Below are 18,445 nucleotides of genomic sequence, written 5' to 3'. Positions count from 1 at the left end.
GTTCTCTTTTTTCCCCCCCGTGCAGAGCTGATACTGCATTTCCTGAGGGTTATTGGGACGGTTGTTTCGCCACGACGGGTGGTCTTTCGCGGGCCGGGTTGACCGATCTCTAGAATGTTGTAGCAGGCTTGCCACACGGCAAGTCTTCAATGATTATTGAAAACCAACGGCGATTGGATTTATGTGCGGCACCACCAACCGTGTCACGTGTCAACCTGTCAGGAAGCATTGCATCCAATGCCCTTTGAGAAGTTGAAACGTGACACGCTTGGTGGCGTGTTCAATGGCCATTGGTTTCAATTAGCATGGAATATATGTGCATCACCACCAAGCGTGTCACGTGTCAACCTGTCAGGAAGTATTGGATCCAGTGCCCTTTGAGAAGTTGAAACCTGACACGCTTCGTGGCGTGTTCAATGGCCATTGGTTTCAATTAGCATTGAATATACGTGCAGCACCACCAAACGTGTCACGTGTCAGCCTGTCAGGAAGCATTGGATCCAGTGCCCTTTGAGAAGTTGAAACGTGACATGCTTGGTGGCGTGATCAATGGCCATTGGTTTCAATTAGCATTGAACATGTGTGCAACGCCACCAAGCGTGTCACGTTTCAACTTCTCAAACGGCATTGGGTCCAATGCTTTATGTGGCAGGTTGACATGCTACGTGCTTGATGGCACTATGTATATATTGGATTATCATTGGTCTAAATGATTATTGAAACCAATGGCCATTGAACATGCGTGTAGTGCTTCCAAGCGTGTCACTTGTCAACTTCTCAAACGGCATTGGATCAGATGCTCCCTGCGGCAGGTTGACAGGCTATGTGCTTGATGGCACTGTGTACATATTTGATGGCAGGGGTAATTCACATATGGCAGCCTCAGTTAGGTGAAAATTGAACAATTCTTGCGTTCTGGGCCGAGGCAATTGGGCGGAAAACTCCTCAACCTAAAAGAGAAATATTCAACATAAAGGTCGTTAATGCTGCAGATGAGGTCACAACATCGGAACAATATTGGCAGAACCGGCCCTTGATCTGTTTCGGGACGGTAGGCATGCTTGCCCACAAGGACGACCCCGCAAAAGACTTCTCTTAGGGCGGAAACACCGGCCCACATTCCGCATTGCCGAGCACCGAGGTCACCTCCGAGAGTATTTATTTTACGAGTGTCACTGCCTTCCTTCTCGTTCTAGAGATTAAAAGCATTGCAGAAGCGTATAGCAGCCTTAGATTACGGCAGTAAGGGTATGGGAGAAGAACTCCGCATATTATTATTATTATTTATTACGTCGTACGTACATATAAGATTATAGATTTGCTTCCTGCTGAGGATTTTACTGGAGGCGCGAGCACAGACGCAGTGACGCCTGCGTCAAACTCGAGTTTGCAGAACACTTTTGCATACTGTGACCGTCTGCTTTGCACGTACTAAGCATGTCCGGTCAGCAGCTGTTTCAATTTCGAGGTACGCATTACCGGCTGTTAAATATGCAACATTCCATTAACTTAGGTTAGTGGAACTTTTGTCTTCATACCTGCATTGAAAATGTTAGCATTAACCTTGAATACTTAAGCGTACTATACAAATTAACTAATGTACACATCTAGAAATGCAAATAAAGGTTTTTAATGAAACTTTCCAGTCAGCAGCTGGTAAAATCAATCATGTACATTGATGCTTCTAATATTTAATATTATACTATATGTAGTGTACATATTTGTAACCTGTTGATTGCTTATACCTTTTGTGGTCCCAGGTTCCTGCAGTATGTGCATTGCAGACGTTGAAAACAAACTGCCATCCCTGTACGACATATTAATAGATTGCGATTGTGCAACCTTATACATTTCGAGGTGCATTAAAAGCTACGTTACAGATCTTGTGTCTTCTTTTACGCGTGCAACATCACGCGCACCTTTCCGTAAAATCATCCCTTCCCCACGTCAACAAAAGCAAGCTGCATTGCCATAGCGCAGGAGTTTGTCACCCAAAGAGCACAATATGTTTCATGCAAATAGTGTGTGGTACAAACATCCCAGCATTGCTTTAATAGCTTTCATGAGTTTGTTTGAATTGGGGATGTTGCTATTTCATCGCAAGAGTGGCAGCACGGAACATATTGTTGCCAAGTGTTGGTTGTAGTCATCTTTTATTATAACTGAATACATTGCAAATCGGATAGTTAACTACACCTAGGAGAACAAAGTATTGAAAGGTGCACAATGTCGGATATATTTTCTTCTAGTACATATATATTACATTTTACAACTAAGCTTGACCACATTTTGCTGTGTATTTCGGTATATTAGATAACGTTACTGAAAAGGGTCGTACACTCAACGGGGTCAGCACAAGGGAAAACGATTCTAAACTTGGCACAAAGTTGAAATTTAGGCTCACATTTTCGAAAAAGTTGAAAAACTCAAAAGGGGGGTTAATATGCAACATGGTGCTTCTAGAAGACTTCCACAAATATACATAATGAAATAAGACTAAAGAAAAAAATCTGTTACGGAGGAAAGAAGTGGGCTATAGGGCATGGTGTTGAGAAAAACTTGCTCCTATGTACCAGCGAGGGTACTGAGGTGCATTCAGCTTTGATATGACATTGCACAAACACTTTAGTACACAGCAAAACATACCAGCCCTGCAGCTACGTAATATACTGCCTTGACAAAAATAGAGATATCTGTTTGACCTAGCTGTTGCACATTACTACTGCTGAGCAATCGTTACCCTATGGCATCATCCGCATGATATTCTGCTTTCGGAATGGAACGGCGATCGTGCTGATGCAGGAATAATGTCAAGGAATACCAACATGGACAACGCCCTTGATGTAACCAACCAGAAGGGTATAACCCAGTTAATGCTCGAGTAGTGCATATACTACAATCGTACTCAATGCAGTGAGCGACACTCTGTTCTACCGCTTTCGCCGTTGCTAATCTGAAAAAAATATTGCAGGCGGTAGACTCTGTGCAGCGAGCCCAAAACTGCAACTTTCTTCTGCACTGCTCCGAAAAGAAGTAGTGTACATAGTAAAGACGGAAAATGTGCTTAATCCAGCAAAATGGGCTCATACTTTTATGATACAAGTCGCAAAAAGAAGTACCCCCTCGAGTCCGCAGTTAAATGTTGCACTTTCAAAACAATCGCTCCGTGGATCAAGCCAAGGTTCCAACGTTCTACAGGTTTTCCCGCCGATTTTAATCCAAGTGCGAGCTAAATTAATCCACGTGCCATGCAAACTTTATGGGGCACGGATTAATTTAGCTGGCACTTGGATTAAAATCGCCGGGAAAACCTGTAGAGCCTAGAACCGTTGCGCATCACATGTTTCATCACTCTTGCACAAATTGCTACCAAACAAATTGCCCCGGGACCACGCGGCCAGTCCAAAACGTAAAAACAAGGCACTCTTGCATGGAGCGACGCACTGGCGCTCAATGCCCTTGGAATGATTCAAGGTACCGACTAGGCTGAAGTGAAACGAAACCCTCCGCTGGTCCGGCAGGGGCTATACGGTCAGCAGTCGTCCCGAGCAGACTGGGCACGGGTGGAACGTGTCTGGGACGGGAGACCCGTCGACCACCGTCGACGTGCCGATTTCGGACAGCAGGGTCATTATCTTCTGCGCCGTTTCTTCGTTCTGTTGGGACTGCGGCTCCCCGTTCACGATGGCAGCCGTGTCGCCGCTGTCCTTTGTGTGCGATTTTCTGCTCATGGCCGACGCTGCTTCTAAATGTGGAGAGGAAGCTGGCATAAATTAGATTTTTTTGTGTGGAACATACAAAATCGAAGCGAGCTTGTGTAGGCTAATTGTTGGTGATTTTCCCAGAGTCTGGGAGGACATTTATTTGTTTGCATTTTTCGGGTGCCCGTGCACGACCACGGGCCTACCCTAACGGTGCACCCTACAAACAATCCACATAAAAAATAAAGATAAATAATAAATTTAAAAAAAAACTAATAACAAAATAAAATAAAAACATTGACACCGACAAAAGACAAGCTATAAAGTCAGCGAGGCATCAACTGGCTTGGCTTAGCACCCACCATGAAGGATGTAGTATATGTACATAGGACAACCACAAAACACGAGCAACTAAAAGGATGAGCATCTTCGTTTCTCGCAAAGCCATCCTACCTGATACAGTAGGGGGAGGGGGGCTCACTTTTTGCACTCCGTTAGCGAGACCCGAATTCTTGAAGCCAAGTGTAACTCTATATTTACCCCCGTGATTTTTGTTAAAAAATATAACACGAAAAAATTGGGCCCTATAACGCACGTTATACACTGGAAAATACGGTAGGTACCTGAAAGTGTGGACACCGTGAGTGCCCTGCCTGGGAGGGGTTGAGATGCATTCTCCAGCTGCTGCCTTTCATCCAGCAGGCGTACGATGAGACACTGCAGTTCTGCCAGTTTGGCCTAATGCAAAACAACAGCCCCATCAGTGAACTGAATTGCAACTCTGTATACACCCGTCTCACTTTGAGCTCCTCCCTGTCCTTTGCCAACTGCGATATGTAGTCGTCCTTCTCCGCAGCCCTCTTCCGCATGATGCCGCGTTGTACCTGGTACAGGGCTATGTAGTCCGCTGCATGCGCAAGGCGTCAAGTTCACCACCTCACATTCGTAAACCATCTCACATTGGTATGCCATCTTGTGTTCACGGATTGGTTGTACGATTCCTCTCATTATGTGAGAGATATTTTTACGTGGCTCATCAGTGTCGACAGCCATGTAGGTCCGTCAGTAACAATTGTGGAGAGACAAGGAAGGCTACGTTACATATCACAGGAACAGAGCTCATTTGCACGAAAGTTAATGAAATCCCTCAGTGGTGTCCTCAGTGGTGTCCTCAGTGGTGTCCTCAGTGGTGTCCTCAGTGGTGTCCTCAGGAGCTTTAGCAGTGCTTTACGCGCGAGCGGTGGTGAGGACTGTAGCGTGTGCCCAAAGGACTAGCGAGGCTACTGAGGACACCACTGAGGAATCTCCTCAACATTTCATGCAAGCAGGCCCAGGATACAAAGCCCAGATTCTCAAAGATTCAGCCAGTTTTCGTGTTTTTCTTTTTCTTCGTTGTTTTTTTGTACCACGTGAATCACAGTGAAATTCAATTACAATAACTTTCGTTGACATGTGCAAGGGTGAAGAAACAGAAGTCTATCAATAACAGAAAGGTAGTAAAAGGCATCCTTTCCCATTTACGCAATGAGGAACACCCACCGATTGTGTCAGTCTCCCCTTGTAGCTGCGTGACCAAGTGTTCGAGTTGCTGTTTCTGGTCGGTGAGGTCGGCAATCTGGTCCATGGTCTTCTTGAAACGCTCTTCTAGCCTCTGCATCGCCACTTTTAATTTCAGGAAGGCTTCTTTCGAGACTTCTTCGCCTTCATAATTTGCAATATCTGGGGTGCAAGAAAGAGGATAGTTAACCTGGATGGTAAGCTTGCTGTACCCAGGTTGTACCACGTAGCATGGTAACAACATTGTAACAACGTTGTAACATCGTTGTAACAACATTGTAACAACATTGTAACAACATTGTAACAACATCGGCTATGGGCATTTCAGGAGCCTCCAATATGCCCACAATGGCTACTATTATTGCTTCCAGGATTACCCAGAACTACAAATGTGGTTAATCCTGGTAGACACACTCACAGAGGGTTAAAACTTGGACAGTTTGGTACTACATCATTTTACGAGCAATAAAAGCCCTGTGCTGGGCACATACAAAAGGACGTGTGTGTCGTCCTTTTTTTATGTGCCCAGCACGGTGCTTTTATTGCTTTTAAAATGACACTTGCAGTTTCCTCTAAATGTGGTCGACTCTGATGCAGCCAAAGTGAAAGTTTTACACTGAAGATGAACTTCTGATTTCTACACTACGCAGTAGGTGCCAAACACATTCGAAGCAAAAGCAGGATCGTTTACCTTCTACTTTCTGGAATTCTTGAAGCTGTCCCTGAAGGGCCTCCCTCTGCACCTTCTGTTCATCCATCTGATGCATCAGTTGGTTTCGTTCCAACTCCAGCTGTTGAACAGAAGCTGACAGCGAGGCAACCTGGAATGTTCAGAGTATTGTGACATACACCACAAACATTACTACATTCAATGGCTTCTAAAGGGTGTTTGTGCACTCTTTGTCATTCCAGTATGTGAAAACTGGTTTAAAGAGCCAAGCACATACGTACGCCCCTGAAATGGTCAATGCAGTACTTACTCACGTATTTTGTGCCATCGCATTATTTGCGCACCCCTGGTTTGGTACGAAAAAATGCCAATAAAATAAAAATTGCAAAATCTGCACACCCGTATTTGGTCCGTGCCTCTCTGTGACCAAAGTGATTGTTTTTCGCTTATCACACGGTTTTCGCCACACCGTCAGTGTTGCTGGGCTTCTGTTTGATTTGCACCCACGTTCGGACAATGGTCGAACTACAAAACAACAAATGCTGAAAGAAACTCTGAATAAACACGCTACAAACTTGCAGCAACACATGACAACGTTGGCAAACATAGCGTGTGTTTAATTGTCAGTGCAACTATAGCAGCGTCTCAACGTATCGTCGTATTTCACCGGTAGGACGAGCGGTAGCGGGCCCGGTATGTTGCCTCCCGACCGTCACTGCTTACGCGGTAAGCGAGGACTTCTTTCGTGCTTGCACAATGCAGTGATAACATCATTACTGGCTCTACCGGGTGGCCGATATGACCGGCGTAGTAAAATTGTGGAATTCTGCGTCGTTTGAATATCACGCCATTTGCACAACTTTTTTTGGGGACAAAAAGTGCGCAAATTATGCCGGTAAGTACGGCATATCAAGCCCCGATTTATCACTGATACTGCCATCTAGTGGACTGTGAAAAGTGGTTTCAAAACTGAAGCATCTCGTTTGATTGTTGTAGGATGCTTGATCACGATAACAATAGTTTGGACTGGGGTTTGCATGTCACTTCACTGGACTATTAATTACCCTCACTTGACCGCCACATATTAAACTTCTGCCCTTTTCCTCGATGAAAACGTGCATTCACGTAACGCTTCCCAAAACTTGTCACCATCATACACAGTGACGTCACAATGTATCAGCCCTGCTTGTATGATTACCCACCAGATCATGTACTTTTCCAGTATCTTTCTCATTCACGTCTACTGCTAGCTGTGCTCTGTCTGCCAGAGCTTTCCGCAGGTCAGAATTCTGGGTGACCAAGGCGTTGATCCTCTCCTGTACGGGCAACAAACAACATGTTAAGTGTGTGCAAGTGTGGCACACTGCGGTCCATATGCACCTGCGCCTGGGACAGTTCTTGCTGAAGGATGTCCGTCAGCTGGCACTGCGCTTGGTAGTGACGCACCCGGTCAGCCAGCTGGCTCTGCTGGTACATCTCCTTTGTCGTCTGCTCCTCGAGGTCGTGTACCTTGCCTTCCTTTGCAGCCAGCTGCTCATAAAAAAATAAAATAAAATAACGTCAAAGGAGCAGTCAAGTTACTGAGCCGCATTTACTAGAGCATGTACGAAAGTTAAAGCTAGAGCTGCACAAATATTCAAAATTTTGCATATGAAACAAATATCTGATGCTATTCACAATCTATTTCCAGTATTTGGAGTTTACGAATATTTTTCGAATAGTACTGAATCGAGGTACCGTTATCGCCATTCTGCAAGTGGGCTTCGCCTCATTACATCCAAGAGTTAGGTGAAGCCCACTTCACGTTACTGCCATTGCTCTTTTGGTGTGTGGCTCCATTCTGCAAGTTGGCTTCACTTCATTGCTCTCGAGCGTTAGGTGAAGCCCGATTGACACTGTTTGCAATATTCTGTCACTAAAGTCTACAAATTTTGTGAGCTCATGGTCATCACTATGCTCTGGGCATTGCAGGTTCCGGTAAATGTACGCCCGACTTTGAGATTTATGTTCAGTAACAGGTGGAAATATGTGCAGTTTCTATTTAAAAAAGTACTGGAAATTCACAATGTAAACACAGAAATGAGGAGATGCACACAAAGCAGGCTGCATGGATCATGTTGACGAACTCTCGATGCAGTTCATCCCACTAATGCAGTCTACCGTCCACAACACAGAGGGGCCCTCGTCTCACGATATGTTATGCCGGTTGAAAAGGCTCACATGTTCGGAGCAGAACATCATCTAACGAGCACAACACCAAAAAATATTTCACCATGAGGTATTCAAAATTATTCAAATTGGACATTTTCTGACTATTCAAATACGATTCGCGGTGTAAGTGAAATATTCGTAAACTATTCGCAATGGAAATTTTGATATTCGCACAGCTCTAGTTAAAGCTCCTAGCGTTCTGGACAGAAATTTAGCATTTTCGCGAAGTGGGATTTACAAATCTGCGGGATTTCCACAGGTAAAAGAAAACAAGCAAAAAAACTGTTGCGGCATTCTCCCAAGACCGCTTACCGACACATCCCACATTCTTTTGTACCGTTAATTGCCACTGAACATGCACGTGGCACCACCAAGCATGTAACGTGTCAACTTCCCTACGAGCATTAGATTCAATGCTCCCTCATAGGTTGACAGATTACACACTTGGTGGTGCCACATGCATGTTCAATGGCCATTGGTTTCAATGATCATTGAAGACTGCCCCGTGTGAGGGGGCTATAAGTGACACTCACCTGGTCCCTGAGATCCCGCATCTCTTCCTCTTGCTGTCCTAGTCGTTCGCCCAGTTCTTTGGTCACATGTTGCTCTTTTTGGAGTTGTTCAGTCAGTTCCAGTTTGTCATTGCTCTGCAATGGATAGTACACAGAATTCGCAGTTCATTGCTAATATCTAGGGTCTCACCATTTCAGGTCAAATGCCTTAGCCGGATTCGGAGTGAAATCAGGTGCTACTGTTCCATTCAGGTATTATAGGGTGTAGAGAGTTTTACTGCATCGTATGCTATCGCCTTTGCGTACTTAAGGGATAGCATGGTGGTTCCGCGCAATGCGCAAAGCTTTCTTTATGTTTTTGCGTGCGTGGAACCATCAATGCTATCTCTTACGTACGCAAAGGCAATAGCGTACGGCAGTGATGGCAAGTAGTTAACTACATGTAGTTAAACTACCTGATTGTAGTTAAAAAGTACTTATCAGCTACTTGCAGAAATGTAGTGGCAACTACTAGTTAAACTACTATTTCGAGTAGTTAAGTACAGTAGTTAGGTTACTGCAGGCGCCAACTACTTCCGATTTTGCCGCAAGCTTTACGGCACTATTGCGCTTCCCACTTTTACCTTGAGCTACTTGTTTGATGAGAACGGAGGTGCAGAGCAATTGTGCCGTGCACGTGTACTAAATCGTCACTTTTATCACTGCTTGTGATTCATATTTAGGTGTCCAAACTATAGAATGGGATTGGTGTTGATGGCGTTAAAATACATTGCAGTAGTTAAAGGAGTAATTTTAACTACCTCCCCTGAAAAGTAGTTGTACTACTAGTTAAACTACTCCATCGCAAAGTAGTTAGTAGTTATAGTTAAACTACTGTAGAAGTATAGTTAGTGGCCATCACTGGCGTACGGTGCACTAAAACTCACCATTACATTTTGCTTTCTGCCCACTAAGTCACCCCGTCCATGGTTAAAGTGCAAAGATTGGAAAAAACACAACTACCTCGCGCTTTATAGGGGCCAGCACCACATCAAATATGCTTCGCATACTTATTGGTGCACTCAAATGATATCTATATCACACATTCATATAAAGCACATAGAGTTATAATCTCCTGTGGTTGTTATTGGCAGCAGTTAAAAGCCACATATCCTGAGGAGGACACTGTCTGTGCAGTAGCACAATATACAGGGTGAACCACGGAACATTTTTCAACAGCGGTCAACCGCAGATAAGGAAGATGCCGTCCTTGGTCAACGTATTGGGGAGCTCTCGAAGATGATTACAGTCACACAATGTTCGGTAAAGACTTTGCTACATCCAGAACAGAAATGTGTTTAATGGATGTCTCGCTATTCCCATAAAAATGCTCACTATGTTTGGTACTTGAATACATGCAGTACAGCCACTAATATTCGTCGTATTATGATGTAAGGTCTTGTACTCAGGATGCATCCTGGTCTCACAGCGTAACATGTGTAAACATTACGTAGTTTTACTACTTTATGATTAGGGCCTGACTTTTTAGGGTTAAACCCGTATCCGCCCGATATTTACCCCCCCGAACGAAATCTGTAAAATTCGGGTTTAACCCGAATCTACCCGAAAACATCCGGGTCGCGTGGCACGCTCGTAAGCGTGCATTAAAATAAAGTTTGATAACATTGCTAAACATTAGTTCCGTGTTAAGACAAATTTTTATTTAAAAAAAAAAAAAAATCACCCGAATACACCCGAATTCCTGACAACAGAATATGCCGTAACGGGATTTAACCCGAATACACCCGAATTTTCGAACGAAAAATATCACCCAATATTTACCCCCCCAAGTTTGGCCAAAAATAAAACCCGAAAAAGTCAGGCCCTATTTATGACGCGCAAGCTCGAAAGCAAACGTGCTCTGCAACAAACCCACCAACTTGACGAAGGTGTCTTGCAACTCCTCAAGCTGCCGCTTGAGCTCACGGTTCTGAGTGAGGGCCCTGCTCGCTGCCACCTTGTCGCTCTGCAGGGCTTCCAGAAGAGTTGAGCTTTCAACGTGGTCATCTTGTATCCTCTTCAGTTGCACTTCCAGAGCTTCTGCTTGAGCTTCTCGTTCCGCAAGAAGGGCACTCATCTGCTGGTTGTCCTGTACCTGAATGGGAACGTGCAGCCGCAACGGGTCCAAGAATTAAAATTCCACCAAATTCGCCCAAAAAAGTCGCACCCTATGTTTACCGAATGTGTGCGAATATGTGCGAAAAAATTCGCACCCTATGTTTATCGAATGCGTGAGAATATGTGCGAAAAAATTCGCACCCTAAAAGTCGCACCCTATGTCTACCGAATGCGTGCGAATATGTGCGAAAAAATTCGCACCCTAAAAGTCGCACCCATCCCAAAATTCCGAACTTGAGGTGCACGTTGATAAATGCAGCGACGCAAAGCTCTACGCAAAAACTCCCCACAACTCTCACCTGCGCATCATACAGACTCTTCACGTTTGCAAGCTCCTGTTCGTACTGCACCAGTTTCTGCACGAGTTCTTCATCTTGTGGTGCTTTAATGAAGAGATGGAAAATAAATAAATAATGGAGAATAAATAAAAGCACCTTCCTTACCAGGCATGCAGACTTGCTCTTTGCTTTCAAGCTCAGCTACTGTCTTCTCCAAAGCTTCTTTTTCACCTATTAGCTGTTCTACCTTCATCGTAAAAAAAAACGGATCTCCATTACTTCAAATTTCATGTTTACTTACAGGAGGAGCGAAGTGACTCGTAATAATGACATAAAGGTTATATAAACATGGAGGTGGCATAATTAGAGCCTGAAGTTTAAAGGTTGAACCCGATATCTTCCCCAAATTTGCACCCCGAATTGAAGGTTGCCTCTTTAGGGTGAACCCCGATTTTTACCCATTAAATTGCCCTCACTGAGATGTCTGTAGGAATGCACACTAACTTGTTTGGCAGAATATTCAGTTACATCAATCTTTACATCAATCTTACAGGAATCTTTAATTAGCCAGCATTATGCATCTGTAGTTCCCTGTTGTATATAGAGTATGTATTGTGTTTCGTGCACCACACTAAAGGCCACGGCTGTTTGTGGGCACTTTAAATAAAATCAATCAATCAATCAATCAATCACCATTTGTATCAAACCAGTACTGTTAGTTTGAGTAACTGAGCCCGATTTCTCCCCGAATATAATATACTGGAAGTTTTTCCACCCGAATTTGCGTGAATTTCGAGCACATGTTTATTTACCCGATTTTTACCCCCCGAATTTAGAGAAAAATATTTCCCGAAAACTTCAGGCTCTGGGCATAACAGTTTAAAATTCGTACGTACTCTTGCCCTGTGCCCGTCAGCCTGTTGCGACAGACGATCTGCAAATGACTGGTACTGAGCAGACAGCTGCTGTTTTTCCAAAGACATTTTTTCCAATGCATCCCTGTACTGAAACAGAAATGTACAACGGGACATCATAACCACAGAAGGCTAATCGGTGACAAGATTTGCAAAATTAGGCACTGAGCATTATGCAATGAATGTGCTGGTTACATATGGGCCGTATCAACACTTTCCAGATAAAACAAGGCATGGTCTCATCCAATCACAAAAATACTTGTAGAAGCCATAGCCAAGCCATGGCCAGGGAAGATGCCTCTGCCTGCAAAGGCAGCAGTTTGTGAACTCAGTTTGTGTTTAAAATTATCAGCATCAGGGGCGTTAACAAGGGGGGCGGACCCCCCCCCCCAAACACAACACAAAATGGGAGCCTACTACAAACAATTCCTTTTGAATTAATCAATTACACTGACAACAGCTTACTCCAGGGGGTCTCCACACATTGTACAATCAGAAAGCAACGCTAAATGCAACAACTGGAGCTTAGGGTCAGTCCATTTGCTCCTCTGACATCTGCAGGTGTATGGATACGTACTGCAATGTGCAGAGGAGTATATACTTCGAGGAGCACACAGAAGTTCAGGCACAATGTTGCCAACTACCGTAGCCTTACCATCTCTAGATACCATGGTCATGTGAACTTACTTCGTCAACTTTCTTCTCCAGGAGGAGCTTTTCATTGTGTAGCTGTTCGAGACGGTCCCGTGTGTCTTCGGGGTCCCTACCACTGAGCTGCTTGGCATACAGCTGGGTGAGGGAGAGCTGCTTCTTAGCCTCTGTCAATTCTTGTTGCATGTCCTCGTTCGCTTTCACCTTCAATTAAACGTTGATTACTCAGTAACGTTGATTACTTTGACTTTACTTAACGTTGATTACTACACTACTTCAGCAACGTTGATTACTCGCTCGCCGTTACACGGCCTTCTGGGCATAACACCATTTTTCTTCCAAAAACATTGTGCAACTGCCTCTAAAAACGTTGAGTGCAAGTACTTCAGCAGACGACCATGTGGGCTGTGCAGACGACAGTATTGTCATCGTAAAAGCAAGTGTACCAAGGCAGACAAAGAAAGTGATTGCAGTGCCCCCATCAGGTGTATTAACTCAAGCCGCACAACATGTTGGCCCAATGTTGGACCAATATTGGTAATACCGGCCCAATATAGGTCCACCCTTTAACCGATATTGGGCCAACATGTTGTGCTGCTTGGTTTGTAAGCCAAAATGCTAAACTAAATGCCGTGACTGTTTTCGTTGCTCTATTTGACACATTTATCGAGTGCAAGGGCGAAACAGAACAGGCTTCTTTGTGCCTCTGAAGATTTTATAGATTATAAATTATGATAATACAGAAGAAAAAAGATGCCGTGATGTGCCTTCAAAAATACTGGCATTATGCCGCTAAAAGATTTTTTTTTAAATAGTGCCATAAAAATGGCAGAATCATCTGATTACCTGCCTGTTGAGAGTGAAGCCTCAGCTGAAGTTACATTTTTTAGATGGCAACCTTCATATAAAATCCTTTTGTATCAATGCAGACTACAAACCAAAGATGACAAACTGTTTTTGGCAGTAGCATTCCAACACACTGGCATATGTACCAGGAGCATGGCCTACTTCCATAGCATTCAAACAATGATCACTGAGAACATTTACAATATTGACACCCATAGTCCTTGTATTGTGGTATCCCATAATGTTTCTTGGGTGACTGCTGGCAAATAATCGGAGGAATATACAAGCGAGCTCAATCGCAGAAAGTAGGCGGAAGATATTGGAACAGATGTAGGAAATATCAGCCACGTACCTTTTCTTCAAGCTTGTTTGTCAGTTCGTCCACCTTTTGTTTTAGTTCCTCCATTGCTTTACTGAAAGCAAAGCCAGTATCAATAGTCATGTAATAGTCTTGTGTCAATAGCCATGTAACCTACAGACATTATGACCTACCTTGACCTGTAGTGGTCCATTTTCAACCTATCGATTTCCTTGATGTGTTCTTTGGTACTCTGCAAGTGAGCGGAGGAGACGAAAAAGGTGGAATACACGCAACATTAATGCGAGAAACAACAGACCTTCTCCTGCGCTTGGCTATGATTGGACACAGAAGAAAGCCGACGTTCCATGTCTGCGTTCCGTTCTCGTAGGGCCTTGAGCCGGCCCTGCAGCTCTTCTGTCTCCACTGAAATTATTCCAAATCCCCGTATGATACCCGCTGTTTACAAACGGCACAATGCCAGTTCATGCTAGCTGTCTTCGACTGGCGAAAAAGTGCAAGAGACAGTGTAAAAAGAGTGCAAACGAGCCCAATCGAATAGAAAAGTGTAAGGCCCAGATAGTTTCTCACAGACGTCTGCACTGCATCGCAAATTTCCGAGCGATTATTGCCTATATATTGACTGGAGGAGTAAATACAGGCCCTCAAATTACCCTCAGTGAGAAGTCCGTAGGAATGCACACTTAACTTCTTTGGCAGCAAATGCCAGTTACATCAACCATTTGTACTAAACCAGTACAGTTAGTTTGAGCAACTGAGCACGATATCTTCGCAAATTTAGCACACTGGAAGTTTTTTTCGCCCGAATTCGCATTCATTCGGAGCGCGTGTTTATTTAACCGAGTTTTAACCCCCGAATTTCGAAAAGAAAAATATTTATACGAAAACTTCAGGGTCTAAACATAATCAACAACAAAGAGATATTGTTTCATGTGATAGACAGAGAGTCACAATGGAACTATCATTATGCAAACCGCAGACATCAAGCTATTTATAGCGGTGGACAGTGTACCTGCTTTCTGCTTCGCCGTCTGCTGCATCTGATTGAGGGCAGACTGTAACTCCGTTTTTTCGGCTACCAGGATACCAATGGTCTGGATGTGCACCTACGCAAAACAAAGCATCAGCATGCCCAATCAACCAATCAGTTCAAACAGGGCGTACCTGCAGCTGATCACTCACGGCGCCTTGCTCTCGTCTCGTCTGCTCATGACGTTCTTCCAGCTGTCGCTCAAATTCATTCTGCTGACGTGTTAGTTTCGCCTTCTGTTTTGACAAACCATAAGAGTCTTCAGAAGATCGAGACTAACGGCTTTGAGGTGGAAACACAAAAATGATTCTTTTCTAATCAAAAATTGAAGTTGGTGTACGAACTGCGCATTTCAAAGTGTCACAACCCCTTTAAGTTTGGTGAAGGCTATCTAGTAATTTTTTTCTTTTTTACCTTTGTAATGTTTGAACAGCAAACAGAAAAAAAAAAAGTGTGCATTTAAGTCATCAATTACATGCCTTAGTGGAGGGGGATATGTTTAATGCAAAGTAAAAACAGAAAAAGAGAAGGGAAAGGTTAGCCACGGCGTGGGCTTGCTATTCCCACTAGCCCTAGGGGATGACACTGAAAACATGGAATAAAGAGTGTGTGCAAAATGAAAAATTCCTCGCAATACACATTGTGTTATACTGGGAGGACCCCTGCAAGGACAACGTAAAATCTGACATACCCTGGAAACGTCCTGTACGGGACGTTTCTGGGATTTTCAACGATTTTGCGTTGTACTGCTGCAAATTAGCTTTATACACGCGAAGATCGACGGCGAGAGGGAAGACATCACTAACCAACTGTTGAACTTGAAATTCTAGTTGGTCTTTCTCGTGCCTAAGTGCACTCAGGTTGGAAGCCAGTTCACGATTCCTGAGCAGCAGGGACTCGTGAGTCGCCGACCCTTCGGTGAGGGCGGACACGTCCCCATTAAGGGCCGCACTCGTGTTGTTCATCAGACCGTGGATCTGAAGCGTAATCTGTCTCAAGCTTTCCGAAGGTGACAGCACGCTGAAAGGAAACAGAAAATTTGATTAGAAGCACGCTACCCAGTCTTCACCAACAGAGCTTCACCACATAGCACGCCCTTAACCAACACCGTTCTATCCCCCCTCCCAATTGGTCAAAAACGGGATGCATACCCCTTTTTGTGACACTTACACAGTTATGTCAACCGTCAAAAAATGTGTACGCTTTCCACAAATCAGTAGTGATAACGCTATCCTTTTGTGCAATGATATGCCTTCACCCCACTTCACCAGCACATGTAGTTGGACCTTGCAAAATATAATCCACAAACACATAATATAGGGTCATTTGCAATTAAGCAATGAGTTGTAATTCACCCGTCAGTCAGTCAACTGTCCACTGATGAATTGTGAAAATGAAAAGAACCTCTTAACCTCATCCACTACAACCTCTTAAACACTGCATCTGCCTGATAAGACTCATGTGTATGCAGGTCAGTTAGTTCTGTATCATTTAAAGTTCTGGATGATATCTGCTCTAGTGACTCCTTAACATTTCAAAGGTAACGCATACTTTTGTTATTCACTTTTAACAAATATGACTTCTAGAATTCAGTTCAAGGTGACAGTGATTACTGGCAACTCAAGCAAATGGCTATCAACATTTTAGAGGGGAGAATGGCTTTTAATTTTACCTAATCTGATATCGGTTGATAGCTAGTTCGATATCGGCAGATATCGGTTTGTAACCTTAAAAGCTATCAGGGTTTCTACCAAACACAATTCCCCGACTTTTCACTGACTATCGCAAGCGAATTCCCTGACCAAAACAAAAGGAAACTTTGTGTCTGCTGCTGCGTTTTGATACCGGATCCTCCATAAAACAGATCATTTATTGCGTAGGTATTAGTGAGGCTGCCCTACTTTTCTGCGTCCGAGCTTGTCGGACAATATTATACTGTATAAGAAACGTGAATAATATAATAATCTCATGGAATGTAGTCCTGGAGACATTTACTTTGCTGCCGATTTACATTCGTCCCTTAGCTGCGTCAAATCCTCGCAGGACCTTGCGGCCAATGGGTGGAATTCCGGTGGCTGTGGAACCCGAGTGGCACAACTGAAATCAGAGGGCAGTAACAAGCACAATATCATAAAAGTAACCAGGTTTCCCTATTGTCATTCGACACTGTAGACGTTTGTAGTTCACATCAATCAGTTGCACTATCACACTGTAATTCGGTTGTCAAAAAGAATCCTGGCAGATCTGAAATTGTCAGATCGTAAAAAAAAAAGGGGGGACAGCATCTCTCCCGTACCTCTCCTTAGCTGCTTTTTCGGTTTCTTGCACTGCAACCTCTTCTTGCTGGAAAAGACAAAATGTCGCATTTCATCAGCCGGGATTCTGTGTCAGCTAAATTTAATTTGAAATCACTAAATATTTTTGGTGCAAGTTTTATACCCCAGAGATTTCCGGCTGCCAATCTCCGGAAGAATGACGCTTCGTGGCCTTTTTAGTGGCAGATCTTCGCTGAAACTGCTTCAACTGAAACAACCACACAGAACATATTTGCAGGGTACGCAACGCCTGTCTATCTAAAGAAAAATTAGACAGGGGCAAAGTTTCCCTGAGCACCTTTTAGGACGAATGTTATAGCTTTCAAGGCTTTCAAAGCGCTCATTTGCAAAATCGGGAACGGTATACCGATAGCATGACGTGATAGGTCTCGTTCTGGATTTTACTTTTTTTTTTTCTTTTTTGAAATAGGCTCAGGTGCTCACAGGAGCACGGTTGGCACGGTCAAAATATATCTAAACTACAGACGTGTCAGCCAATAAAAGATGAAACGGAGAGATGTACGAGCGAAGCAGAAGTTTTTAATTGGAATCGCAATTTTGATCCAAGTGGACAGCTCAGCAAGGGCCGTGTGAGAACATTCCCTCATCTTTTCAAAGCACAGTTAGTATTGCACATGTTCTACTGGATTGATAATACAACCAGGCAGTGCGAGAAGCGAACATACCTTTTTTAAACCGGCTGCAACTTTCTCTTTTCGGTCTACATCGTCTGCCATGTTGGCAAGACTTCAGAGACATGCGCAGTTTGACAGGAAGCACGATTGGCACGATCCTGGGGTCGAGAATAAGTTCACGTGACTAATATTTACAAACAACGCGCAATGCGCATATGCACGTGTACCCAGGTTCGAATCCCGCAACCAGACTTTCCAGGCGAATGTCGACCCAGTTCCCCCTGAAGTCGGCCCAGGACGCATAATAACCCTTCTGTCCCCTTCTCCTTCGTGCTGTCCTCTCTCCACCTGTCCACGTCTGTACGGAATTTTTAAAAAATCCCGTAATCAGCGATTTATCCAGACCCCCCAAATGTTCAGTGACACCCCCCTAACTTTTTCACCTGTGTACCCCCTACAGGGGGGTGCCCTTGCGATTTCAGCTTTAGACACATGTCGTTAATGATACGTTAAGCTGTAATGACGTAACTATAATAATGACCCCCCAATTTTTTCCAACACCCCTCCATGCTTCGAACTCTGGATAAACCGCTGCCCGTAATGATCTCTGCTTGCCTGTCTCCCCCAGACTGTATTGAAATTGACTTAC

At 44.0% G+C, this 18,445-nt stretch overlaps 1 protein-coding gene across 1 annotated transcript; it reads right to left on the bottom strand.

Annotated features, from left to right (window-relative positions):
* Nucleotides 1-1,612: 1,612 nt before the first annotated feature.
* LOC135368977 (golgin subfamily A member 2-like) lies at nucleotides 1,613-17,933 on the bottom strand. The gene is made up of 23 exons (XM_064602562.1): nucleotides 17,848-17,933; nucleotides 17,286-17,369; nucleotides 17,143-17,189; nucleotides 16,842-16,943; nucleotides 15,653-15,866; nucleotides 14,981-15,082; nucleotides 14,829-14,922; nucleotides 14,115-14,221; nucleotides 13,990-14,048; nucleotides 13,850-13,910; nucleotides 12,688-12,855; nucleotides 11,983-12,090; nucleotides 11,252-11,333; nucleotides 11,108-11,190; nucleotides 10,567-10,785; nucleotides 8,673-8,786; nucleotides 7,309-7,458; nucleotides 7,131-7,244; nucleotides 5,950-6,079; nucleotides 5,241-5,420; nucleotides 4,502-4,608; nucleotides 4,325-4,439; nucleotides 1,613-3,745 (listed from the first exon to the last, which is right to left on the bottom strand). The coding sequence occupies exons 1-23, from the start codon at nucleotides 17,896-17,898 to the stop codon at nucleotides 3,525-3,527; spliced, it is 2,712 nt and encodes a 903-aa protein (XP_064458632.1). The 5' UTR covers nucleotides 17,899-17,933; the 3' UTR covers nucleotides 1,613-3,524.
* Nucleotides 17,934-18,445: the final 512 nt, after the last annotated feature.

The sequence above is a fragment of the Ornithodoros turicata genome, chromosome 9, assembly GCF_037126465.1.
Source record: "Ornithodoros turicata isolate Travis chromosome 9, ASM3712646v1, whole genome shotgun sequence".
Taxonomy (NCBI): domain Eukaryota; kingdom Metazoa; phylum Arthropoda; class Arachnida; order Ixodida; family Argasidae; genus Ornithodoros; species Ornithodoros turicata.
Note: the sequence above shows the minus strand (reverse complement) of the source record. Positions and strands in the feature narration are given on the sequence as shown.

Excerpts from the sequence above, each read along its gene's own strand:
- LOC135368977 (XM_064602562.1), bottom strand. The coding sequence starts at position 17,898 with ATGGCAGACGATGTAGACCGAAAAGAGAAAGTTGCAGCCGGTTTAAAA. Across the intron at positions 16,944-17,142 it reads GAAAAAGCAGCTAAGGAGAG|TTGTGCCACTCGGGTTCCAC; the intron begins GTACGGGAGAGA and ends CTCTGATTTCAG. Across the intron at positions 14,222-14,828 it reads GACGGCGAAGCAGAAAGCAG|TGGAGACAGAAGAGCTGCAG; the intron begins GTACACTGTCCA and ends GAATAATTTCAG.